Source organism: Alosa sapidissima, chromosome 9, assembly GCF_018492685.1.
Source record: "Alosa sapidissima isolate fAloSap1 chromosome 9, fAloSap1.pri, whole genome shotgun sequence".
NCBI lineage: Eukaryota > Metazoa > Chordata > Actinopteri > Clupeiformes > Clupeidae > Alosa > Alosa sapidissima.
Genome location: NC_055965.1, coordinates 17,790,996 through 17,818,713, shown reverse-complemented (window position 1 = coordinate 17,818,713; position 27,718 = coordinate 17,790,996). Strand labels below are relative to the sequence as shown.

General features: G+C 41.4%; 1 protein-coding gene across 1 annotated transcript; it reads right to left on the bottom strand.

Moving 5' to 3' along the window:
* Positions 1–126: 126 nt before the first annotated feature.
* commd1 (copper metabolism (Murr1) domain containing 1) lies at positions 127–27,718 on the bottom strand. The gene is made up of 3 exons (XM_042103736.1): positions 27,520–27,718; positions 26,435–26,749; positions 127–576 (listed from the first exon to the last, which is right to left on the bottom strand). Exons 1-3 carry the CDS (start codon positions 27,691–27,693, stop codon positions 469–471), a joined length of 597 nt encoding a protein of 198 aa, XP_041959670.1. The 5' UTR covers positions 27,694–27,718; the 3' UTR covers positions 127–468.

The window sequence follows — 27,718 nt, the reverse complement described above, 5'->3', positions numbered from 1 at the left end:
TTGGGATGCAGGGCAGTATTGTTGCGCTCAGATGATCTAGAGTTTTAGCCAGGTGCGTTTAAACCAAGAGTTGAAGAGAGAGAGAGGAGTAGTTCGCACACTGAAAGAATTGACTTAAACAAAGTCTACAGAAAGAGTTTGTCCATTTAATTTTGGGAGCAAGAGCAGACGTTTCAGCCGTCCGGCTATTCTCAATGCTCACAGTGCAGGAATTTGGACATTGGTGTGCAAGATACACATTCAACACATATACATGTGTAGACACTCACTTTTCACTATACAATGCACAAGCCACCTGTAAGGGGCCCTTCAGACTTAAACACACACTCCAGAAATACAAACGTGCTCACTCACACACACACACACACACACACAAAAATGCATCCACGCACACAGACATAAAATTGCATTTGCACAGAGATAGACAGACAGAAACACGAAACACACACACACACACACACACACACACTAGCTTTTGTGAACGATGCGGTCAATGCTCTCCTGGATCTCAGCCATCTTCTTCAGCACCTGGTTCACCTTCGTCTCGTCAAATTCCAAACACACAAAATCAGAGTCCTGCAGAGGGAAAGACATGCAGAGATGGACAGACAGAGAAAGAGATGAAACAGACAGACAGAGAGAGAGAGATGAAACAGACAGACAGAGAGAGAGATAGACAGAGAGAGAGATGAAACAGACAGACAGAGAGAGAGATGAAAGAGATACACCGATTAATATATGTGACATTACATACTTAATATATATTCCAACATTGCAAATACCATTGAAATTAAGTTAATCACACCTTTCTCCACACAGATTGGCCCAATTTAGCCTAAAATCAGCAGTATATGCAGAACAGAACATTCGCCTCCAGCAACTGTTCATTAGTTTATTTTCATTTGTTTGACAGTGTATGTATGTCATTCATTCTATACTTTTTGATACATTTTATTTTATGTCAGCGCCCCCCCCCCCCCCGTCCCAACAAAAAACATAGCCAAGGCAAATAGCACAAACTTCGCTTAAAAAGACAACAGAAGATCAGCAAGCCTAAAAACCACTGAATGTGAAAACCACTGAATGTCACTGAATGTAAAAACCATTCAATGTAGGGCTGTAACGATATACGATTCGAAACCGAAATCACGACATTCATATCAACGATACTGTGTCGCGGTGTGAAAAGGCAGAATCGCGACACACCTTTCTAGTGTTTCACGCAGTGCTTTGCATCTTACGCGGCCGCAAAAGCAACCCACATCTCCCGCTTTACTTATCGGTAGCCTGCGTTGTCCAAAAACAAACAAATAAATAAATAATAATTTCATACCTCTCATTGCTTTCATTGTAGACTAGGCTATGTGTGCAACTTTACCAAACAGTATAGAAGTAAACCCCCTCTCCTTGCCCCGCGCTCTCTCTCGCACTCCCTCCCTCTCCCTTCCTCCCTCTCCCTCCCTCTCCTGCTCAATGAACACACGGGACTTAAATAAAACATTCACAATCGTGAAAGCAAGGACGCATAGAAGACGACCAGGCTCGGACTGGTAATCTGTACAACCGGGCAAATGCCCGGTGGGCCGGTCCACATGTGGGCCGGTGACCTCCGGGATTTTTTTTTTTTTTTTAAAGTTATTTAGCCTATTTGCGGCCCGTCATTTAGACCTAGGCTTAGCCTATAAATGCAGTTGCATCCATTTGGATTGGGGGGTGACAGGTCAATCATTTTGGCCTCTTCATGACAGGTTCAGTGTGTGTTACGATCGTGCCCCCCTGCCCCACCCCTCAAGTGGATTTGTCCAAGCAGCCGCTTGGTTTGTGGGGAAATATAGCCTACGAGTCCATGCAGGGTCGGACTGGGAACAAAATTCGGCCCTGGCAATTTTCTCCTGGACCGGTGCAGTGATGGCTCATGATGCAATACAAGGAACAATCATAGCCAGAATTTTGTTAAAAGAAGACAAAAGGTCAAAGTCTGGTCAATTGTGATAGAAATGCTGTAACTTTAGGCTTAGGCCTACTCATTAAAATCAACAGAGAGCCCACTACCTGTATATTGTAACCCAAAACTTAAAGACATGTCAAGATAGGCTACACAGTGCAGCTACTGGCCATTTTGGTGCCCTAACTGGTGAAATACAGTATTAACCTAAGTATGTCATCATATGCCCAACTATAAAGATGTAATCTGCCTGTTCCCAGGGATGGGTAGTATTTCTGAAACATGTAATATGTGTTTCAAATGCAAAATAGTATTTTGTCATTTGTATTTTATTGGGTTGAAGGAAATGGCTCTGTATTTTGTATCAAAATACTTTATTGGTGTGTATTTTTGTATTTTAAAAATACTGCAAGCTAATCATCGCAAAGTGTTGTGCTAATGCTGGGAACAGGCAGGGATGGGCAAAAATACATCAGAATGTATTTCTAAATAAAATACCTAATACACTCATTTTTAATGTATCAAAATAAACTACAAAATACAGTAGGCCTAACCATATTACGTATGTATCAAAATAAAATACTGTATTTTTGTATTTAGAAAATACTCAAAATACTTTTTTCAAGGAAGTATGGAAGCACTGCAAAAAAAGCTTTTTTTTTTTTATCCCAAACATTTAGCCTATTAAAACTATATAGTAAAAAACAATACAATTTGGCCCCTGTCGTATACCGTATGCAAGTTCATGTAGTGTGATCAGAATTAAGAATAATTCAAGAATTTACATTTACATTTAGTCATCTAGCTGATGCTTATCCAAATGACTGACAGAGCTTTCAATTAACCACATTATAATCAATAGGCCAAAATCATAACTGTGTATCTGTGCCAAAATTCGTAATTCAAGTCCAGTGCAGAACTGAATAAGAAAATCATACGCCTATGTATCTTGAAGTTCCAGTATGTGAGCGACTTGACGCACCTTAATATCTCCAACCTCAAGTATGCAGCTAATAAAGAAATATAATTGTTATTTAATTAAACAAGGTGAACTCCCCACTGTGGAATGCAGTAAAGGATGCTAGAAGGAAGGGAATTCAAACACACTCAACACCTTACCATCTATTGATGTCATTGTGGTTGAGATATCTGACATTTTTCTGTTAAAGATTGGCATGGAGACAATGGGACATGTTTGCCTTTGTCAGTGTCCTTATGTGAACTCAGACCAGAGCTGATGCTTCAGCAATAGCAGTCACTGAAAAGCTGTAAGTGTTGTTGAACACAGCTGTTCTCACATTAGCTGATTGCGATAAACATAAACCATTGTTGCCTAATTACCAATTATTCATTACACCTGTCTGTAGTATCTACTTTTTTTGTGTTTTTCACATATAGTATTTTGCAGTATTTTTAAAATACAAAAATACACACCAATAAAGTATTTTGATACAAAATACAGAGCCATTACCTTCAACCCAATAAAATACAAATGACAAAATACTATTTTGCATTTGAAACACATATTACATGTTTCAGAAATACTACCCATTCCTGGGAACAGGCAGATTACATCTTTATAGTTGGCCATAAAATGACATACTTAGGTTAATACTGTATTTCACCAGTTAGGGCACAAAAATGACCTGTAGCTGCACTGTGTAGCCTATCTTGACATGTCTTTAAGTTTTGGGTTACAATATACAGGTAGTGGGCGCTCTGTTGATTTTAATGAGTAGGCCTAAGCCTAAAGTTACAGCATTTCTATCACAATTGACCAGACTTTGACCTTTTGTCTTCTTTTAACAAAATTCTGGCTATGATTGTTCCTTGTATTGCATCATGAGCCATCACTGCACCTATTGCATTCTACTGTTGTTAGCCTTAAGCCTAGCTCAGTCATTATGTTGTACCACATCACCCTCCATTAGAAGTGCAATGAGCTGCATTGAGCATAATAAACTGCATTTAGAATTCCAAATCCATATTTCCAGATATTTTGGTAAAAGTAACTTAAAAGTAATACAATAGTAGTGTAATGCCTTACAATTCAGAGACAGTAATATTATAATGTAATGAATTACTTTGAAATGACAGTAATAAGTAATACATAATATATTACGATTTTGAAGTAACTTGCCCAACACTGATTAAACCACATGTCACTGCTTGACTAAAGGAAAAATATAGGCTACTGAACATGCATGGAGATCGTCATAGTTGACAGAAATTACGATACTGATTATATAATAACCTATAGGTCCAAATCTAAATGTTTGGGTTCAGTTTATGAAGTGTTGCTACAGCATGATACTGTGTGTTTGTTATTTATGGGGGGGAATCAGGGGGGTCGTCGGTCCAGTAGTGGGCCGGTCCAGGAGAAAATTGCCAGGGCCGAATTTTGTTCCCAGTCCGACCCTGCGACTAGCTAAATTACTATTAAATCCGCTTAGCATCATTAGCATGCTGCACATATTTGTTTAAAGCTCTTGCATTGAAGTTGACTGATCATCTCAATACCAACGTTTCCTAAAAGGGTCTGTCCCAAGGAGAACAAGTATTACCTTGAAACTTAAACACACATGGGAAAACTGAACAGTCCAATCAGTAGACTACGATAGGCTAAGCTATTTGCTACTTTGTTTACAATATTTCCAGGCTTCAACCAGACAGCTGAATTAAAGAGGTAGAGTTGTAATAAAAAATAGCAGGCCTAGGCAATAGGCTAATCTGCATAAAGTGTGCGGTCATAAATATCAGTCATTCAGAAAAATATTTTTATATCAGGATATAAAATAATAGATATATTATATTGTAATCCTCTGGTGTTCTAAGGGAGGCTATTCAAATGTTATTTAATAAAATGTCTAGCACCCCCCAAAAAAAAGAAAAATCGAGATTCGTATCGAACCGTGGGTCAAAAATCGTGATACAAACCGAATCGTGAGGTTGGTGTATCGTTACAGCCCTAATTCAATGTGATGCCTTGCAGTGGGAGGCCGAGAGTGGGAATATGAGCTCGTTGGCTTTCACACTGAACGAGCACCGTCTCTGGCGTCATCTGGGTTAAACGGTCCCTGGTGCGCTCACGGGTAGCCGGATGCCCCAGATCTGGGTGCAAAGGGACACGCCCGACACAGAATACGCTCGGACGGCGACGCAGACAAAGATGGGACAAACGGCCTGGCAACACACGGTCATCAAGAGATCAAAAACAAACACACACACCTGTCAGGAATGAGAGGGAGAAATGCTGATTAATAACACACACACACACACACACACACACACACACACACACACACACACACACACACACCAAACTAATCTGGTGAAATTCTGTCACACAGTCGTATTATTTCATACATTTTGCCATAATTCACTGCTGTTGGCAAATGGGTACTAAGGGGCAGCCTAGGCAGCTCATGCAGCTCACGACAGTTTCATTCTTTTATTTCATTTACAAGCTAGTTTAGCAAAGACAGTGAAACCAGTACATTTAAATCTGAAACTTTAGTGGTTAGTTTTTTACTTTAAATGAGCCAGCCAAGTCAACGAGCAAAAACTGAACGGCAATTCACCTTGAAGTTGGATTAAAACAAAATGCGCTCCTCCGGCCAGAGACCCAGGAGATCATGCCGAAAATGTACTGAGCTAGAACAGAGGATTTCTACTTTGGAATCAAAGATGCATGCCCTTCCATCAACGACAGATGAACTACGAGAGGCATCTCATGAAGTGAGTACAGCAACTACTGGAAATGCAGAGAATGTAACCCAGCAGTCTAATATCACTGCTAATAGAGCAGATGAATGCATCAACCTCACAAAGGGAAATGTGAGTACAGAGCCTTGGCACAGGCAAGGTGCCAGACCAAAAAAAAAAAACGTAATACAAGAACTGTAATTACCTCAACACCAGTAAATTCAGATGTTAACTTCAGGCCTCGTATCAGAAATACAGACAGATCAGCAAACTACTACAGGGCTTGTGGTCCTAAGGGAAGCCCACAGCCCCTAACACTATGGAACAGATTTGAATGCCTCCGGGACGTGAGAGAGGAATTTCCCAGGGAACAGACCCAAAGCAGGCAGCGATCAAACCACAACAAAAGAAAGATGGGCACAGACAAGAAGCAGCACTCGACCCCTATTCATCCCACAACCCTCGTTCTAGGCGACTTTGCTGTGAGACATATAAATGGGGAAAGGATGATTGTATGTTGTTTCCCAAATGCTTCAGTGTCTGACACAAAAAACAAGCTTGCAGAACTGGTGTCAAAATATGCAACTATCAAGCGCATCATTGTGCATGTTGGAGCAAATGACAGCTACAGAGAACAGCTGTATGTCAAAGAAGATTTCAAGGAACTTTTCTCGGCCCTATATGAGCTTGGAATACAAATTTTCATCTGTGGGGCCCTCTGATAACCACCCGCTAGCCTCCACTGAAATGCAGACCTTGGAGAAACATAAACAACCAGCTCAACAATGCCAAGCCATGTCCACTGGACAAGATAAGATGGGTGCTGCTAAAATGACTCAAAGTCAATCACTGGCGTCAAACTCCCTGGAATCTCAGCAAACAAATGGATGTGATGAGCATGAGGAGATACAGTGGGCATCGCTTTCAAATGACCACTTCATTCGCGCATTACGCGGCGTGAAGCTGCGAGAAGCTTTAGTACCACTTTCAGCCACTGTGCGTCGCTCTGCCACTGTACATCGCTCTGCCTGCAGTCCCTTACATAATTGTTGCCGAGAGTAATCCCAGCCTACGAATTCAATAACAAAATAAATCATGCATAATTAAACATTACCTCGATTTAGGCTACTTGGGTATGGCTTAAGGCTTGACTACACGAAAATCGAAATCGAAATTTGCTGTCTACATTATTGTCAGTGTTGGGGTTAACGCAACTACGCAAATCAAAACAGTGGTGTGATAATTGAGCCAGTAGAGAAATAACTGTTCAGAATTAATCTGTAGCCTTGGGTAGGCTTCTGCAGAAAACAATGTTGTTGCCGATTTAATACTATCTGGCGACGTTTTTAACAGGCTACGCAATAGAGGCTTAGACAACTATGACCCACGTTTTGGTTTCGTAAATTAATTTGCCCTACTTCTTGACTGCAATGTAGTCAATTGACTGCTTGACATGTCATTTTTATTTTTCTGTACGATAAACAATTACATCTGCTTTATGCCGCAGAATTACATTCATATTTGGCTGACTGCAGACGCGCCACTTCCCTCCCCATATTCCAATATTAAGATAGTAGCCTATACAAAAAGCACTTTATACTATCATAAAAAAAAAAGTAGTTAAAACGAATAGCTATTTGCAATTTGACAAAACACTGGTCCTCATTTTGCGAATGCGAGGACGATATGAGCCTGTTGCATTTAGTTAGATGTCCGAGTCACACATAATGTTTGAAAACCACTGGCTCGTAATCACAATAATTTAACACACGACAGTTGGATAACCTACTTCATCATGTCCCCATGCCTACATTTTTGTGAGTAGCATAGAGATCGTTAAAAACAATAAAGTATGGCTCTCCGTTTGGGACATCGAAAACTTTTTTTAATTTTTAATAGACTACCGTCGAAGATGCTGACTTGCAAAAGCCTCGGGATAACACGTTATCTCCACTATCATCAGTCATGCCCCTTGATCAAAGTGGGGAATGAAATAAAAGTTTGTCCAGAACACAGAATCTATTGCAATATTCTGATGATCGGCGATGATATCGGCAAATGTTTGTTTTCCAAAGTAAGAATTTCACTTCACCATGCACCTTCGACAATACCTGGCCTACCTGGTATCATTACAAACATTATTCTGTGTCCTAAAACTGTCATATTTTATGGCATTGTGTCATGTAAGTTTGTTGCAAAATCTAGAGAAATGTGTGAGGTGGTCAGCGGGGGACAATTGAGACACACATTGGATTGTGTTATTACTTGAACATTCCACACTATCCACAGCTGTGGTAGGCCTATCAGGGGCAGGAGGATTACTGTCAGCGCAGGCTTTATATAAAATTCTTCAACAGAAGGCCTCGAATGTTGTCTTGTTTGTGGAGCGCTTTGCTTCGCTTCTGTAATTTCGGCTTCATTGAAAATGAGGGCTTCCCTCAATGACCCTCCGAGAATAAATAAAGGTTGAATGAATGAATGAATGAATGAATGCAGGCTTGCCCAAAATAAAGGCATGTGGTTTGCGCAGCCTACAGTAAATAACAGACCCGCCAGAATGTGCGTTATGATGCTTTTTTACGAGCAAGATGTTTTTGGTACCCTACACACACTGCATGTTCTTAAATAACAATGATCATCAGTAATATTCGACCATTAATTTGGGTAAATGGGCAAGCGTGACCACCTTGATTGGCTGATTGGCTGATGATTGTAACGCGGGCATGATTCCAAACACCTCCCTTACGATGATGAGTGACAGGTCTCAGAATGCGTGCGCTACACAAGGACGGAAGATTATGAATAACTGGGGCCGTAGGCTATTCACAAAGGCTTTTATCTTACTACTAGGAGTAGGCTACTCCTAAATCGCACTTAAAGATTTTAGATTGGAGTTTTCTCTTAAAAGTTATTCACAAAGCCTTTCAGACAACTCCTAAACTAGGAGTGAGTCTTCGTGGCTATGGATGACGTCATTACTCATGCACGAGCTTGACTGAAGTGACCACCTTGATTGGCAGACGATTGTAACGCGGGAATTCCAAACACCTCTCTTCCGATGATGACTGACAGGTGACAGGTCGGAGAATGCGTGCGCTACACAAGTAATGTTAAGGACGGAAGATGATTAATAACTGAATAAAAAGGCCTAGCCTAAATGAATAAAGAGTAAGGCAAAACAAATAGCTTAGTAGCCTAATGAAACATAGGCCTATGGATTGATGCAGTAGCCTACCTTTGCAACATTTATTAAATTAATCTGTCACCATATCCCTAGGCTACGTTTGCAAAGAGGAGAACATTTTAATTTGATTCACAATGAAACGTTACATTTCATTTCCATGTTAACAATGAGTAGTTTGTGTTGTTGTTGGTGGCGTTATTGCATCCCTTTTATGAATGCAAAATTGTTCCCTCGCAATTGGAAGCTCCTGTTGCGCATAGGCTATTTCAAAACATCGCAACGTAAAATGCCACAAAAAAGCTGTTTATGAATAGGTCTTAGTGAGTTAGGAGTCCTCTCAACTTAAGCTGTCCCAGACTTAGGTGCTACTTTTAGGTCTAAAATGCTTCATGAATTACTTTTTGTGAAAAAATTAGGAGTCCTAAAGTTAGGAGTGACACGCCCATTATTTTTAGGAGTTGCTCCTAAATTCGCCAGTTAGGAGCTACTTTTAGCCTTAAAATTCTTTGTGAATATGGCCCCTGAATAAAAAGGCCTAGCCTAAATGAATCAAGGCAAAACAAATAGCCTAGTAGCCCAATGAAACATACGGATTGATGTAGTATCTTGTAACATTATTAAATTATTCTGTTACTATGCCTACGTTTGCAAAAGAGAACATTTTAATTTGATTGACAATAATGTTACATTTAATTTACATGTTGACAATGATTAGCCTAGTTTTGGTTGTTGTTGGCGGCGTTATTGCATGTTAGTTATGCCTACAATGCCAAATTGCTTCCTCGCGATTGGAAGCTCCTGTAGCTGCATAGGATTTCAAAACCGCAGGTTTGTGACTAGGTCTGTGAGTAAGGAGTCCTCTTGACTTCTTTTAAGCTGTCAGGGGTGGGAAGGTGTGATTTTTTTGGGGAAGGGCCGGATTAACTGGGCACAATTGTCTGATGGCCCCCCTTCGCCCCAGCTAACGTGAATCGGGTGGTTAGTTAATAGGCCTATCGTGAAGATTTTTCCTGCCATCTAAGGCACGAGCGCATCTGTTAGGCCAATCCTCACCAAGTAGCTCGTTTGTTTACAACTAACATTCCATTTAATTAAACTGCTTTATAGGCTATGCCGAAATAGTTTTCAACATTTTGAATATTAGTGTCGGGTGAATTGAAATGTTCTTACAGTAGCCTTATGGCTGAAAGCTGCTTGGGACACCCCCCCCCCCCCCCCCTTCCTGCACTCATTGTTTCAAAAGGAGTAATTTTGGCTTTGTCAGAACTGAAGAGCTGTGGACGGCACGGCACGGTATGCCCAATGAAAATAAATTAACGCAACGCAACACAACACAACACAGACCCCGCTTCTCTCGCGTCAGTCACTGACATGAACGAAACACAGAACCCGCTTCTCTCACGGCAGTCACTGACAGTAACCTAGAATAAATGCATGGGGAAAAACACTTCCCCATGACAAAGACATCTTAAAACACTGAAAGTTAATATTTTGTCACTAGCAACATTCATCTGTCCTTTGTCAAATGTATTATGTTCCAAGTACCCTATGCGTAATTCTGCTTCATAAAGTTGAACAAATACATTTGCTTATTTCACAGAAAAATATAAATAGCCAGTCTACAGTGCAGAGTTGGTAAGTTATGGTAGGCCAACTTGCAGTGAACATACAAAGAGGGGAAATTATTTCTCTTGCAGCTGAGTAGCCTCAGGTGCGCACGTAGACATAAGGCCGAACATGCAAGCGCCAATGAATCGTGCTCTCACGGCAATCGCGCCGTTAAACTTAAATAGGTTAACATCACTCTAAGTTCGCCTTCAAGCAAGGAAAACGATGATTTGAAGACATCTGTTTCGTTGGAAGGGCAAGGGGTAGCAACAGGGCAACACAGAGACAGGCCCGATGGCAGGGCTGTTATGAGAGTATTAAAATATAGGATATTCTCGGGAAAACATTAAAACGGCAAGACAGCGGGGAAAGTTAAAATACGTGATAAACACAGAAAAAGTTGGCATGCATTGTTTCGGTCCCCGTGCACAGGGATTATTTGTCATACTATTAATCACATATGATTATTTGTGAAATTGTGCAAACAGGCGCAACACATTTGAAAAGGAAGGACTGGTAGCATGCAAGCTCACGGGAAAGATTGATTTAAGAATGTTATCACAAAGTGTGTGGTTGTGGCGCGGGCGGAAGACAATTGGCAGGGGAGGGTCATGTCTTTTTTTAACAATTCTGTCGGAGGGTCATTGAACAATTTCTAGCAGGCAAGAGAGGGTCATGCAACTTCCAATTGAAGCACTCAAAATTCCTCCGGTGGCCCCTTCAATAAATAACGATCAGTCCCTAGATTGCTGCTGGGCTATATGTCTTGGTTCTGTTAACAACTTATTGTCAAACGCATAGCCTATCTCGCGGTTGCATCCATTACAAACAAACATGCAATGTGAACGTCTGGGATTGGGGAGAGCACTAAATGCTCTTCTGAATAAGCACGAAGTCAAACCTTTAAATGAAAAACACTCTTTAATAATCCAAAAAAATAAACCGCTAATGAAGTAAACTTGTGACCATCAAAAATCGTTTATCGCTCGTAACTCCGTGATACCAGGACGCAACAGGAAGGCATTTGGCTGAGCAACGGAGGTTAATATGTTCCATGTTAATATTAATATTTTTTTTTTATCCAAATGATGACTGTCTATCATCGTTGCACTCGGAGAAAACCGGAATGTTTCATTCGTCCCCGTTTCAATCGTCCCGGTTGTACCTACTCAAAACGCAGATAGAACCTTATTATTCTAAGGTAGCGAAATAGCGTTCAGCATGATTCATGCCCAATTAATTCCCCCTGTTAAAGTGTTCGCCTTTGTAGTTTGGTTTCTTGATAGCCTATGATAAACGGCTTATGGTCAAATATGTGAAAACGTTAAAATACAGTAGGCGATAAACCCGGAAAAAGTTGACAGTGATTTTTTCATAATCACTTTGGAGGGTCATAGAAAAATGTATTGCTGGCGAGGGAGGGTCACGTCTTTTTGGACTAATGCTCCCCAAACTCCTCCGGTAGCCCCTTAAATAAATAACGAACAGTCCCTAATGAAGTAAACTTGTGACCATCAAAAATCGTTTATCGCCTGTAGGCCTAACTCCGTGATAACAGGACGTAACAGGAAGGCATTTGGCTGAGCAACGGAGGTTAATAGGCTACTCTATATTTTGTCCAAATGATGTCTGTCTATCATCGTTGCACTCGGAGAAAACCAGAATGTTTAATTTGTCCTGCGTCTCTACGGCTGAAAACGGGATTCACTCGCAGTTAACCAAATATTTCTTTATTAGGGCAGGCATATTTCTGGCTATTACATTATTTCTAAACCAGTCTGCTAAAGTCTGTAGTGAAGTCTGTGTAGGGTTTTTCAGGCTCCATTTCTTTTTACGACACACCCTGCTCACTTGAGCCATCTACCGGTTGTTTGGGTTGTTGCAGCGTCTCACTGGAAAAATACAAATTAAAGTCGCGTGATACCGCGTGATCCCACGCGCGGACCGCGAGTGAAGCTGGCCAATTCGAAGCACTGCCCACTGTAGCACCTATCAAAGCTGCTGAGAGGATATCAGAAAGGAAGGGTCATGTTGTAACACCAGTACCAATACCCCTCCCCACCTCCGTCGTCTCCTTGTCACCACAAAAACACAACAACATGGAATACACTACTGGAATACATGCTGAAAGCGGAGCATCTGCAACAAACTTCCCAGAACCTCAGCAGGCAGATGGAGACTCTGGATCAATTTTCAACCCCAATCTCCTTGATTTCCCATCACCACCCACACCCAATCACGTCCCCACCCAATCAAACTCCCCAGGCCACACAAACCCCCCTAATCTCCCATCCCCATCCCCACCCCTTCATCCCACCACCCACTCAAACTCCACAGGATCCCCTGAATACCCATCACCATCCCCACCCAAGCACATGATGTTCCCTGCAAGAATGGAGAGACTGCTACCAGTAGCCATGCAGAGTTTTACTAGCCCAAGATCATTAGCACCAAAGAAGCGAAGGGCACCTCCACCCCCTCGCCCTCCCCCTCCCCGTTTAGAAGGATCTCTTAAGCAGCAGCAACCTCTTAGTTCATTTTCTCAGCCGGCATATAGCATGGAATGTGCAGTGGAAAATACAGATGGCAGCAGCAGGGGACAATTATATGATGACTGTATTGCATGATATTCTCAGGGTCCCTGCAATATAAATGGTACTGACAGTAGTTTTGAGAACATGCCGGGACCCAGTAAGCCCATGACATTCTCTATTCCTGTATTGACAAGAAATAGAACACAAATGCATCGAGCTTATAGGGTAAACCAGTCCAATCTCCTACCCGTACCACATCAACCTCAGATTTCCCCCATGGATCATATTTCCCCAACACTTAACTAACAAAACTAGCACTCCTAAATATCAGATCTCTTTCAAACAAATCATTCTTAATTCATGATCTAATTTGCACACACAACCTTGATTTTTTACTTTTAACTGAGACATGGTTAGATCAAGCAAACAGTGCTGCTACTCTCATCGAATCAGCTCCCCCAAACTTCAGTTTTTTGAGTGCTACCAGAGCAAATAAAAGAGGTGGGGGGATAGCCACAATTTTCAAGACGTCTTTTCAGTGCAATCAGTCGTCATTCGGTGACTTTACTTCATTTGAATATCTGTGTGCATGCATTAAGTCTTCTCCTCAGATTTTATTACAGACAATTTACAGGCCTCCAAAACATTCAGCTAAAGTTTTTCTTGAAGAGCTAGGTGAACTGCTATCAGTTGTTTGCATAGAGTATGACTGTCTTATTATATCAGGGGATCTAAACTTGCATGTGGATAATCCTGAAAACAATTATGCCAAGGAATTCATTGCACTAATCGATACTTTCTCCCTAACACAGCATGTACAGGGGCCAACACACTCTCTCGGCCATACCCTCGACCTTGTTATCACAAAGGGTCTCGATGTCTCTACAGCTGTTAAAGACCTGGCCTTATCTGATCATTTTTGCGTGTTCTTTGATGTGTCTATGTCCCCACACACTCAAAACACAGCTATGATGGTAAAAAGGAGAATCATAAATGATCAGACAAGTGCTCTCTTTGAGCAAGCACTTTCACTAAAGTCAAGTCAACTGTCAGACTCTGAAGACTTATTTGATCACTTTAATGCAAAAATGGCAAACATTATGGATGACATTGCTCCATTACAATTCAAGAAAGTTAAGGACAAACAGAAAGCACCATGGAGGCAAAATCCAGCAGTTAAACTTCTAAAAAGAGAGTGTAGGAAGACTGAAAGAAAATGGCGTAAATACAAACTTCAGATCCACTATGAAATCCATAAAGAGATGCTCCGCACATATAACTCTGAAATATGCAAAGCAAGACAGTCTTTCTTTTCTAACATTATCAATAGAAGTTCAAATAACACTCGTATTCTATTTTCAACTGTTGATAAGTTAACAAATCCCCCCTCACAATTAGCGCCTGAACTTCTCTCAACTAATAAATGCAATGAGTTTTCATCTTTTTTTAAAGGTAAAATTGACAAAATCAGACTCAACATATCTGCTCAATTACAAATTCAACAACCTGAACTTCCAGCAACAAACAGAGGGAAACTAAACTTGATGTCAGAGTTCAGCTTGATAGACTACGAAACACTTGAAAAAACGGTACAGAATCTCAGCCCTTCCACATGTGTCTTAGACACTCTGCCTACCAATTTCTTCAAAACTGTTTTTCACCTCATAGCGGCGGATGTCCTTCAAATTGTAAATGTATCATTGCTGTCTGGCACTTTTCCTAAGTCACTGAAAACAGCTGTTGTAAAGCCACTTCTCAAGAAGAATAACCTGGATGCCTCCATGCTAAACAATTACAGGCCCATATCCAATCTACCTTTTATTGGCAAAATTATTGAAAAAGTAGTCTTTAATCAATTAACCACCTTCCTAACATCAAATGGGTATTTTGATTACTTTCAGTCTGGTTTTCGGGCAAATCACAGCACTGAAACAGCTCTCATTAAAGTTTCCAATGACATACGCCTCAACACAGATTCAGGTAAAACATCAGTCCTAGTGCTACTGGACCTTAGTGCAGCATTTGACACTGTTGATCACAATATTTTACTACACAGACTAGAACACTGGGTTGGATTTACAGGCATAGTTATCAGCTGGCTAAAATCATATCTACAAGAAAGGAGCTTCTTTGTTGCCATCGGAAACTGTACCTCAACACCAACGTCCTTGACCTGTGGTGTTCCCCAGGGGTCGATCTTGGGGCCACTATTATTCAACCTCTATATGCTCCCACTTGGACAAATCATTCAAAATAATTTGATTTCATATCATAGCTATGCAGATGACACACAAATTTACTTAGCTCTATCACCAAACAACTATGGTCCTCTTGAATCTATGTGACAGTGTATAGAACAAATCAACACCTGGATGTCTCAAAATTTTCTTCAGCCGAACAAAGAAAAAACTGAAGTAATTATATTTGGTAAAAATGAGGAAAGACTTAGGGTTGCCACTCTCCTTGACACAAAAGGGTTGAAGGCAAAGGATACGGTTAAAAACCTTGGTGTATTAATTGACAGTGATCTAAATTTCAACAGCCACATGAAAGCGATAACTAAATCAGCTTTTTACCACCTCAAAAATATTGTCAAACTCAGAGGGCTGATGTCAAAACATGACTTAGAAAAACTCATTCATGCATTTATCTCCAGCAGGGTTGATTACTGCAATGGACTGTTCACAGGCCTTCCTAAAAAGACTATTAAACAGCTTCAGGTGATACAAAATGCAGCAGCTAGGACTCTACTAAAAGAACTGACCACATTACTCCAATTCTTAAGTCCTTGCACTGGCTTCCAGTAAGTCACAGAATTGACTTTAAAGCACTATTGCTTGTTTATAAATCAGTAAATGGAGCAGGACCTAAAAACTTGTCAGACATGCTTCAGCAGTACACACCTTCTCGTCCTCTCAGGTCCCAGGTGAAAAACCTGCTAGTAAAACCTACAGTTAGAACTAAACATGGTGAAGCAGCTTTTAGCTGCTATGCGGCTCAGCTGTGGAACCAACTTTCGGATGACATTAAAAAGGCCCCAACTGTAGCCAGTTTTAAATCTAGACTTAAGACCAAACTGTTCTCAGACGCTTTCTGCTAACTGTGCCGAGTTACAAATTCTGAATCTGCCTCGATAATTATTCTACTTTGTCTTTTATTACTTTTTTTACTACTTTTGCCTTTGTTTTTGCTTACTAATTATTCTTTATTTTTAAATGATTTTACCTTGTGTTTTATGTTTTCTTTTTATTATGATCTTTACCTTTTAACTATTCTTTGACTATATTGCCCTTCTATGCTTTTATTTGTTATTATCGTTTGGTTTTGTTTATGTAAAGCACATTGAATGACCTCTGTGTATGAAATGTGCTATATAAATAAACTTGACTTGACTTGACTTGACAGGAAGCCATGAGATTTGAGAGCTGGGGGATAAGAGACAGAGGAGGAACTGCTGAAGAACTGCTGCACGCACAGGCAAGTATGCCGAGACACACACACACACACACACACACACAGGCACGTATGCTGAGACACACACACACACACACACACACACACACACACGAACACCCAGGCACACCCAGACACGCATGCACAGGCAAGTATGCTGAGACACAAACACACACACATACACGTGAACACAGGCACGTATACTGATACCCACCCACCCAAACACATACACACACACACACACACACAGGCACACGCACGCAGGGACACAAACAGACACACTCACACGTCTCCATAGGCGTAAGTGATGCATGTGAACACTATGGTGAACACATCATTGACCCTGCAGTGTTTGAGTTGGAGGCTGTTGTTGCTTTCGTAGGGGGCAGAGATGCCTATGCCTAGTTGGTGTGGTCAATATGTTCACTTCCAAATCCCGCCTGCAAAATGTATACCGATTCACAATGCATTCAGCTCACCTTAAGTTCATCCCTAGATTTTAATAGCTTTGTAACAAGCCCCTACCCAAACGTGAATAACAACATTGCTCTTTGGTGTATTTTCAAATTTTAACTTCTTTGGACAACCTCTCTCATGCAAATACTTCCAATAAATATTAGATGACTACTCAATCTCCATTTTACAAACCACTGCAATATCAACCACTTTCCTCTCACCATTGGTTTTCCAGTAACCTACTATTTTCTTCATGCGGATAGAAGGAAAATGAATCTTTAATGGAAGGGGGGGGGGGGGGGCATCCGGTAATCAGATCAGTTGCTACTAGCCTACATCAACAAGCTCAAGGCTCTGTAAGGCACCTTGATCCATGTCATGAAACTCTATAAACAAAATTGAATTTAATCAATGTTGTTAAGGCGTTTATTATTTCACCACTGTTTTCCAGCAGCCTATTGGTATCTTCCACACTTTTACAGGAAAGGGTGGAGCATCCTGTACTCAGATCAGTTCTCACATCATCCATCTCTTCTAATAAAGATGTCATAGGGAGAAGAGATGCTTATGCCTAGCTGTTTTTGGTCAATATGTTCACTTCCAAATCCCGTCTGCACAATGTATGCAGCTTCACAGTGTATTTAGCACACCTCAACACAGCTCAAATTGAAACTGGGTTCCGTAAGGCACCTTGATTCATTCATATGTTATGACCCTATAGAAATCGTATGGATTTGAATTGTTGCTGTCTAGACGTCTATTATTTTAGGACTGTTTTCCAGGAACCCATTGGTGTCTTCCACACATTTACAGGAAAAATAAGGAGAGAGAAATAGAGTTGCGGTGTGGTGAGTGCAGTGAAGCAGCATCCTGTACCCAGATCAGCTCCATCTCCATCTAATGAGCTGCAATGCTGTTAGTGCTGACTGATCGACCCGATTAATGCCATCTTTTACTTAAATCGGCATCTGCTGATTAAACAATAAATGTCTGCAGTCAGGCAGGCTCGTCAGTGTGGCTGCTAAAGTGCAATGGTAGCAGTCCTCCTTGTGTTGATTTTGTCATTCTATATGCAGATTTTTGTTCTGAATGCAACTGAACGTTCTGCATTTAACATTTCCAGAGAGAACATCACATGTGCAGAGCCTTATTTGAGGTACATCAGCCATGTCATCATTAGCGTAAAAAATATAACTTGGAACATAATCAAGCTTTCACTTAGGGAATCATTTCCGATAGGCCATTGGGCAGGGTGTTGTTGAAATGAGGTAGTCCTACAGGAAAAGCTTGCAATTGTGCTAGTCCAGGTTGTTTTTACATTAATTCCATGATATTACATGTCAATGTTGATCATTACTTATTGCACTTATTCTTACTGTACTCTAATGTTTTTAAATTGTCCTAAAATTGTTGAGAACTGCTCTAAAACTTAAACTGTTTACTATGTTGTTAGTCGCTTTGGCTAAAAAGCGTCAGCCAAACGTAATGTAATGTAATGCAATTAAAAGCTTCATTATAAAGAAAAAATAATCATGATTAATTAGTTGTTTTTTTATCATTTGACAGCCCTAAAAAAACCTAAGATCAAGTGTTTGAGGAACTTTTCAGCCATTTCTAGGCCCGTTTACATGAACAGTATTTTTGTCATTCCGGTTAAACTATTCCGAATGAAAATTTTGTCATCCGTTTACAAAGGTACATTAATACGAAAAGCCATAAAGACATGCTATGTATTTTATACTGGCAATGTCCTGCTTGTGTTGGCTAAAGGCATGCTATTTACCTGAAAAGCAATGAGGAAATGACTAGACTGGTTTACACTGCCCTGACATAACGGGGTATATTTATTATGACTGGTGTTAATGTTTTACACGCACAGCAGTCAATGTCCTCAAAGCACCACAGCTTGACTTAAGGCCCAACAACACTACCAACAAAAACTAGATTTACGTTTATTCATTTAGTAGACGCTTCAAAGTGACTCACAGAAAGAGAATAACATTCAAGCTCCAGTGCAGAGGAGGCCTTAGTTTGGAAGTACTACTGCATCAGTACAACACTATGACAAGAGTGCCGCCATTATAAGCACTAGCCAAAATGTGGTAGGAGGAGAAAGTAGTAAAAGAAGAGGCGGTAGAGGAGGGAAGAGAGAGGGAAGTGCGTGATAAGTGTGTGTTAGCTTGTTAGTAGGGTTAGGAAAGGAGCTAGGTAATAGGGCTGCACTATATTAGGAAAACATGCGGTATGCGATAACATTATTGAGTACTGCGATAACGATATAACTTGAGATATTTAAATATTTCACGTTTTTCTCCACCTCATACGCTGCGCATCCCACGTTATTAGGCTACCGGCATGCCAAGTGCAGCGGAAAGTGAAAGTAAGGGGCACATCGCACAGTCCAAGAAGTAGGCTAAACAACTTTTACAAATAACGAATCCTGATTACCTCTCTGCTGCTGTCTGGGGCTTCTAGGGCAGCATGACCGCATCGGTTTGGTAACATATGTTGACATTCAGAATGTGAATACACCATAGACTGTATGGAATGCGCACGGCACAGAAAATGTATCGAAATGTATCGAAAATTAAGTAATCTTTGCGGTATGTCCATCGCAAATGTTGATATCGCGATAACGATAGATTTTAGATATATCGTGCAGCCCTAGTAGGTAAGGAGTTGAGTTATTAGGCTACTATTTCCAACCATGTAGCCTGATGATGGCAACATGTCACAAAAATATGTTATAAATTATTTTATATATATATATATATATATATATATATATATATATATATATATATATATATATATATATACACACACACACACATACATACACACACACACACACACACTATACATCAGTGGTCCCCAAACTTTTTCTTCCGAGGGCCAGCTTACTATGCCTGGCTCTAAGAGAGGGCCAGAGACTTGGAGTATATCAGTAACCATAAATAGCTTAGTGCTGTGAACAGCAGTCTACCTTAGTTGAATATTCCATTACATTTAATCTATAGGCTATTGCAATTTAATACCATTGTTAGCTGTGTTTATATTGCCATCATGCCATATCAGTGTAAAATGTAACTCAAATTAAATAATACTAATAAAAAGACTTTTGCATTCCCAAAAGTATTAGCAGGGAGTCCCAAAAGTATATTTTATTAAAAATGTGTGAACTCTGAAATGACCACCATTCTAACTTTCACTCACCTGAACTGGAATAGAAGTTAGTTATTAACAATTAATTGATAAACTTTTACAATATTTTGAGCACTGATGCAGCAGTCAGCATAGGCCTCTTAGATTGTTTGCAGGTAGGCCTACATTTCATTCCGTTTTTGATGGCAAACGTGAAACAGCGCCAAAACAACCACCAGTGGACAAAAAGAGTATTACATGTGTACTGTTAAGACTCGCCATAGAGAATGAATGGGGGAAATTGCGGAGGTTATAGTTTGACGAGGTCGTACTCCCGTGCGGGCTGGTTGCTATATACCACGGACATGTTTTGGGGGGCCACCCAAAATGAGGTGGCGGGCCATAGTTTGGGGACCACTGCTATATATATACACACCGTATGTGTGTGTGTGTGTGTGTGTGTATGTATGTATATATATATATATATATATATATATATATATATATATATATATATATATATATATATATATATATATATATATATATACACATATATATATATATATATATATATATATATACACACACACATATACACACACACATATCTAAAAAAGAAATCATAGCACTGTAGCTGCCTGGCTGCAGCAACTCAAGCTTGGTAGCACCGATTGTTTTGAGAAACAGAGACTTATGTGAAAAATAGTTTTCCTTCAGTCCACTCCTTTGTACTGTCACAAAACACAGACAGACAGCTTGCAACAACAGATTCCAACCTGACCATTCAGATCCCCACAGAAAGGACATAAACTTATTATGGAAAAGCCGGGCATTACCCCTCCCCCCTCTTCCCAGTCTCTCAGTCTAACGGCACACTCTTATTTTACTGGCAATGTAAATTAGTTGCTATCTCTTAATAACTACTCTTAAAGGGACACCAGGCAAGCCTGATGCTTTTTCTCTACGAAACTCCCCCTCGTTCGGTCTGAAGCGCTTTTCCTTTTCTCTCTTTCTCTTTCCGTTTGCAACAATCGCTAGCGTTTCGTTAGCCTCCCTCTGTGCTGTGGATGCAGGATGGAAACTGAAACTGCTTCGGTCGCCGGGTACGATACACTGAACTTGCAAGCGGGATATTCTTCACTGAACTTGCAAGCGGGATATTCTTCCTACAGGCAGTAGGGGCGGGCGAGAGAGTCTTCATTCGCCCTGTAATGAGTCATTTAACCATATACCGACTTACGAAGATGAGTAATTAACACGAAAACGTTGCCTGGTGTCCCTTTAAGCAAATACTGATATGGTACAAACTGCAGGTGGGGTAGGCAGGGCCAACGGATAACTGTCCATATAATCGACACCATGTATGCACATGGACAGGACAGCGTCCACAAACACAAACCCCCCACCCCCACCCACACACACACACACACACACACACACACACACGTTATAGCTGATGGTGAAACATAACACAGTCTCCTCAAACACTGCCACTATTCTATCTAAAACCAAAAGTTTGAGCAATCTTGTATTTGTAAAGCCTAACTTTGTGTGCCTGTGCACAATGCACATTCATGTTTTATGCACACACACGCAGACAAACGCACATACAAACACAGTCTGGATACCATCGTCCCTCGAAGCTCGCTCCACAAGCCCCTGTGTTTGCAGAACAAACAGTTCTGTGCAGAGCAATGTCAGATGGAAAAATTCAACCAGAATCCCTGTGCCATTTCCCTACAATCCCTTTTTTGGGTTACATGGCCAGAAAGAAAGAAAGAAAGAAATAAAAGGAATGAGGACAGAAAGTGGAAGAATGACAAAATGGTGGCCTCACTTGACTTGAGCTGATTAAGATAAAAACAATATTATTATTTCAATAATAATATATAAAAACATATGCAAATCTTGATTAAAAACATATGCAAATCTTGATTAAAAAAGTTCAAACGTTAAATGAATAGATTTTAAAAGTTCAAAAGTTAAATGAATAGATTTTAAAAGTTTAACTTATTGAGGGTGATTGTTTTGGCGGGAGTTGTAATGGCCAAATCACCAATCACATTGGTAGGCAGTCAGTAACAGATGAGTTGAGGGAATTCCTAACGACTCATAACAACCACAGAGACAGCAATCTGGGGAGTGTGGGAGTGTGTGTGTGTATAGACATGTTCAGAGGAGACACAAGGATTCAGTATCTGCAGACTCCTACAAAGGTCCAGTTTATTATGAAGATTCGGTGTCTGTTTGTTTGTGTTTAAACAAACAACAAAGTCTCTCATTTTGTAAAATGGCTGGGGTGAGAGAGCTAGTTACCTTTAATGCCATAATCAGGCTGTACTTGCTTATGGCCTGCTATCTTAATTTGAAGCTTTCCTGTCACAGACATAAATGAATAGACTGACATACAGTAGACTTACATCAACAAACCCAAATTGAAGGCTGGGCTGTCCATGGTCCACTCCGGAGGACCCTGACCACTCCTTAAACTCCACGGCCGGGCTCGTCTACAACGGATGTCGACTAACTTACTATTCACCAGCTCTTATGGGTCCAACGTTTTAGACACACCTACTATTCACCAGCTCTTGTGGGTCTGACGTGTTAGACACGCCACCTCTTGTTATCACCGCTCATCAAATCTAGGCAAAGCATGCGACGCGTGCAAACAACATGCATGCAACGATGAGCGCCGCTTCTGTTCGTTCACGCGGGCTTCCTAATTGCTAAATTGCGTAGACGAGGTGTCTAATGTTTGTCACGGAGGAGAGGTTAAGCATGACCCCAAGTGACCGATAACGCACACGTTTCTCCAGACTGCAAATGGAAAAAATAAAAAACAGATCTACCACACAATCCTTAAAAAGGCATGATACATACTGATATGGAAAAATGAAGCTACCACAGCACATTTTCCTGATGTCATCCTATGGTTGCTGAGTGGCATTCAAATTAACGGTCATATTGAAAATGAAGAGACCACTGCAAATTTGAATATGACAGTCAACTCATTCGAATGTCACTCAGCAACCATAGGATGACATCAGAAAAATGTGCAGTGGTCTCCTCATTTTGTTTCAGAGCTGTATTTTAAGCATTCAAAAAATGGTTATGAAATAACTAGGATTTCTGCTCTCAAAAACATATGGAAGCTTTGCATTGACTCCCATTTAAATAAAGAAAAGAAAGAATCAACCATCAACATTGGTTGATAAATGCAGATAACTACACTAGTGCCACAATGGTGAGCCTGTTACTGTGCCAACAGACCAACAGTGGCAATGGGTGGGACTGATGACCCAGTCTGTCTGTGTTCCGTTATAAAATCGACAACCCACCTGGGAGCTGCCACGCCTAAAGAGGGAGAACCTTGTGACAAAAGCAACGAGGCAGACCTAGCCATGGGGCAGGACAGGGCACACACGCACTCTCTCACACACACACACACACACACACACACACACACAGTGTAAGCTTGTTTGAAGACATTCTAGAAGACCGAAGAACAGGGACTTGCCCAACTCAGAAGTAGGCCAAGGCCAACGCAAACAAAGTGTCTATGCTTGCCTTGCACATAACCTTGTCTTCACAGTAGCACAAAGCACTACCTTGCCTCTAACTGTATGTGATCATTTTATATTTTAAAAGTACCTTCCTCTTCGCTGTAGTTTCACTCAGTTCTGTGGCCATGTAATCTCGGCTTTATTGTAAATGAGGTTCTTCCCTCAATTAACTTTCCGAGAATTACAAAAAGAGGCATACCGGTACTACTACCTCATCCAATAAAACTCATAAAAGCAACGGCTTTTCACAGTCTAGTCTTATCAAGCGCTTGGGTACATGTTATCTGGCGAATACATGTACATACACGCCCACAGAAGCTGGAGTCCAATGCCATGCCCCCTCAGAGTCTGCCAGGGCAGCAGAGTGGAGACTTAAACCAGTGACTTCCTAATGAGGAGACATAGTCAAAGAATCCTACACAGAAATGTGTGGGATTAGTTCATAATGCCAGTATGGCCGTTGCCTACACATATCCAGGCCTTTCTTGTATGCCTCCCCATTCACTTAAATATGAAAATAATTGCCAAAGTTCAAAGTGCGTTGTCAAGATGGCCGTCGAGTGGGGGGACTGGCTTATACGGTCTTTGCTTAAACACACAACCACCAATACACTCGACCACAAAACCGAAACCCCAGATTTGATGGTTAACAAACACATCTTTAGTCATTTTGTTTTAAAAAAAAACATATGGCAAATTCAACCCATCATACTAAAGCCAGTCAGGTGGCAACATTGCAGCCTGGCCTGCAGCATTCAGTCTCCTAAACCAACTACACCTTATCTTTATATATCTCACAAAAAAATTAAGTTTATGATTATCCTTCACGTCTGGAAAGTCCTGTGACCTGGCCAGCTATGACATTAGCCAGGTCCATCAGATCGCAAGCATGGCCATAGATGTAAATGATCAGAGGAGGCGTTTCCACAAACTTGTACTACAACTGCTGTAAAGGAGATTCCACGTTCAAAAGACTTGCCATAGCAAAGCTCATCTTTGCTCAGTCATGGCTTAATCTCTTCGATCGATCATAAATGGATAGAGAACCTCCCCCTATTCGACCACTTCATCCTCTGTTCACTTAGCAACAGCAGATATGGAACTGACCATGGTAACCAAGGGCTCAGTTCTGCTCCTAGGCTATGGTGTAACTGAGGACTCTCCTTTAGAATAACTGTATCCTCAGTGTAATTAATATCCACAATATAAATCACTATCCACAAAATAATCAATTACCTTTAGTATATTCAAATTCAATTCAAAGAACTTTATTTTTCCGTTTGGAACTTCATGTGTGGAAAGCGTCAGTGCATACATACATACACACACAAACGTAAAAAAATATCATCATTATAATCAATACCCCCCGCATATTTAACAACTTTGGAATAATTCATATCTTTAGTACTGGTAATAGGCAATGGAGTACCGAAGTGCGACATTATGTCTCCATGATGGCAGTTTCACTGGATCTAAACAAACTTTTGTAGTGGCCATCAACTGCATTGCATGTAGACATGTGGCATAATTTCTACCTCATCAATTGTTTTTAAATGTAGGCTATAACCGTTTTTTACCTGTTAGGCAGCAGCTCAGCCACATAACACGGATTCCCTGTCAGGTGTTAGAGTAATAAACAAAACCCCAGTGGATATTTCATTGGAGTCTTATCAAAGGCTGGTGGTTGCTTAGAGTTATGTTTTTCCACCTGCCAAGACATGTCTCTCTCTCTCTGCTTGTGGGAAATATCCTGACCCTCTACCCTCCCACTGTGCATGGTTAGGGGTTAGACCTATACACTGCTGGATTTTGGAACCAAAAGGAGCAAAACGCCATCTCTCTGAGTCTGGGCATACACTCTATAGATTGTGTTACACCATCAAATATTATTACACTTCATCTCAAAAACAACCACAAAATCATCACACTCATCTTCTCTCTCTATCCATCTCTCCCTCTCCATCCATCCATCTATCCCTCTCTCTATTACCTATCTATCCATCTCTCTCTCTCATTCACCTACACACTTTCATTTCTCCGGTAAGACACACCTGCTGCTCCATCCCCACCACAGCCCCCATTCTTTTTTACAACAAGACAACAACACGTTGCAGTTAGCTTTTCGAGACACTTAAAGTGCTTCACTAGCCTAGAAATCTAGACGTACCCTAGCGGCAGCAAATTACATTTGCTTACAGGGCTAGTCTAGCAACTCTCTGTTGGCTTGTGAGCTCGAAAAATTAAACTTCTATCAGGCCAATGAAATCGAATGAGTCGTTAGGCGGGCTTAACAATGATTGATGGCAGAGTTGCAACGGTTTGGCTTGAATTCCCTGCTACTTGAAAACAAAGAAGATGGATGTTGCTGTTGGCGAACAGTGTGACACGAGTTAAGCTTTTTTTAAGTTGACAAAAGTTTGAACTAGCCCACTAGCTCCTCTGGTGGGAAAATGCATGGGACTCATAGCGCTGTCCTATTGCGTGCAGCGGGAATTTGAAAGACAACCGATTATACCTCCCCTCGGACTGAGCACTGCGAACGGTGAGTGCCCAGACCCTACATTTTAATGTGGGTCTGGCTCGTCAGGCTAGTGCTTCACTGTAAAGGGGGGGGGGGGGGGGCCTCACTAACCACCACCAATGTGTAGCACCCACCTGGGTGATGCAGGGCAGCCATTATGAGACAGAATGCTCACCACACACCAGCTTGAGGTGGAGAGTGAGGGAGTGAATGAGCCAATTACAGTGGAGGATGATTAGGGGACCAGATTGAATGAGCCAGGTGACCAGTCTTTCTTTCTTTCTTTCTTTCCCTCCCTCCCTCCCTCCTCCTCCTCACCTCTCCTTGTCTGCCCAGCTCCAGCTCCAGCAGAGCGACGGCGTTGCCAGCCGCCTCTCCTCCCTCGCCGCTCCCACCACCCCGGCCGCTGCTGGCCGCCTGCACGTCCACCCTCCAGCTGAGGCCGCGCAGGCCGGGCTCCCAGCGGCTCTGGCTCACCAGGCTGTCCCGCACGCGCACCCGGTGCCCCTTCCAGAAGCGGGAGAGGGCGGCCGCCTGCTCGCCGCTCAGTCCGCCCGAGCCGCCCTGCTTGCGGGTCTGAGCCGTGAGGAAGGCCTCCAGCTGAGCCTGGTCCATGTCCGCCGAGGCGATAGACTGAGGAAGGAGGAGGAGGAGGAGGAGGAAGAGGGGAGGAGGAAGTGGAAGTGGAGGATAGGAGAGGGGAATAAAGCAGGAGGCGAGAGAGATTTGAGATGGAGGAAAGAATAAAACAACAAGAGGTTAGGCTTAGTACTGTACTAGCAAGCAGGCCTAGGTTGCAGGCAGTACAGCCACAGGCCTATCTCAAAGAAACTTCACTGAATAAATCATCCCGAAAGATCCTACCAAACTAGAAAAAAAGGGCGAAAACCATTATGGGTAATAATGACCTCAAACTTAAATCAATGCCCTATTATTAATATAATCTTCAATTGTATTCTGCGAGTGGTTGTGCGGACAATACTGCCCTCTTATGTTTGTAGTCAGTATCTACCTACCTGACTCGCACACAAGCTCCTAAATCAGATTTAGCCTAGCCTATATTTGCCGGACTTCCTAATGAAAAAGTCCCACGACAGCATCTGGAGGTAAATGGCCTTTTAGACCACAGTTATCCGCGACCGCCTTGCACAGCATCGTAAACGGTGGCCTTGTTTTAACACTGGCATAAAAGTGTGTCGAAAACATTTCAGCAATGAAACTGAGCGAGGAGAAAAAAAGACATGCAACAGGCGGCTGTCAGGTTACCCCCTTACGACAACAGACTAACATTACCTGGTTGATGGTGCACTGTGCATATTCATACAAATAGTGCTAACTTAACTTAACGTCTCAAAACATCGGGGAAGTTTTCCATAACGTTAGCCTACAGCTTCTCAAATCACCTTTACAAGACCTTTCATTTTTTCGTGCAAAGCGTGGAATTCCTCTTGGGACAGGTCAGGATAAAGTTCATTTTTCAGCAGGTCCTCGGTTATTTCCAATTTATTGTAATAAACCTTTTGCGCGATACCATTTAGTAAACCATTTAGAGACTTCAATGTGTCTGCGTCCGCCATGTTTAATGTTGGCTATGAAGTCACG

Excerpts from the sequence above, each read along its gene's own strand:
- commd1 (XM_042103736.1), bottom strand. The coding sequence starts at position 27,693 with ATGGCGGACGCAGACACATTGAAGTCTCTAAATGGTTTACTAAATGGT. Across the intron at positions 26,750-27,519 it reads AAATGAAAGGTCTTGTAAAG|TCTATCGCCTCGGCGGACAT; the intron begins GTGATTTGAGAA and ends CTCCTTCCTCAG. Across the intron at positions 577-26,434 it reads AGCTGGGCAGACAAGGAGAG|GACTCTGATTTTGTGTGTTT; the intron begins GTGAGGAGGAGG and ends TTCCCTCTGCAG.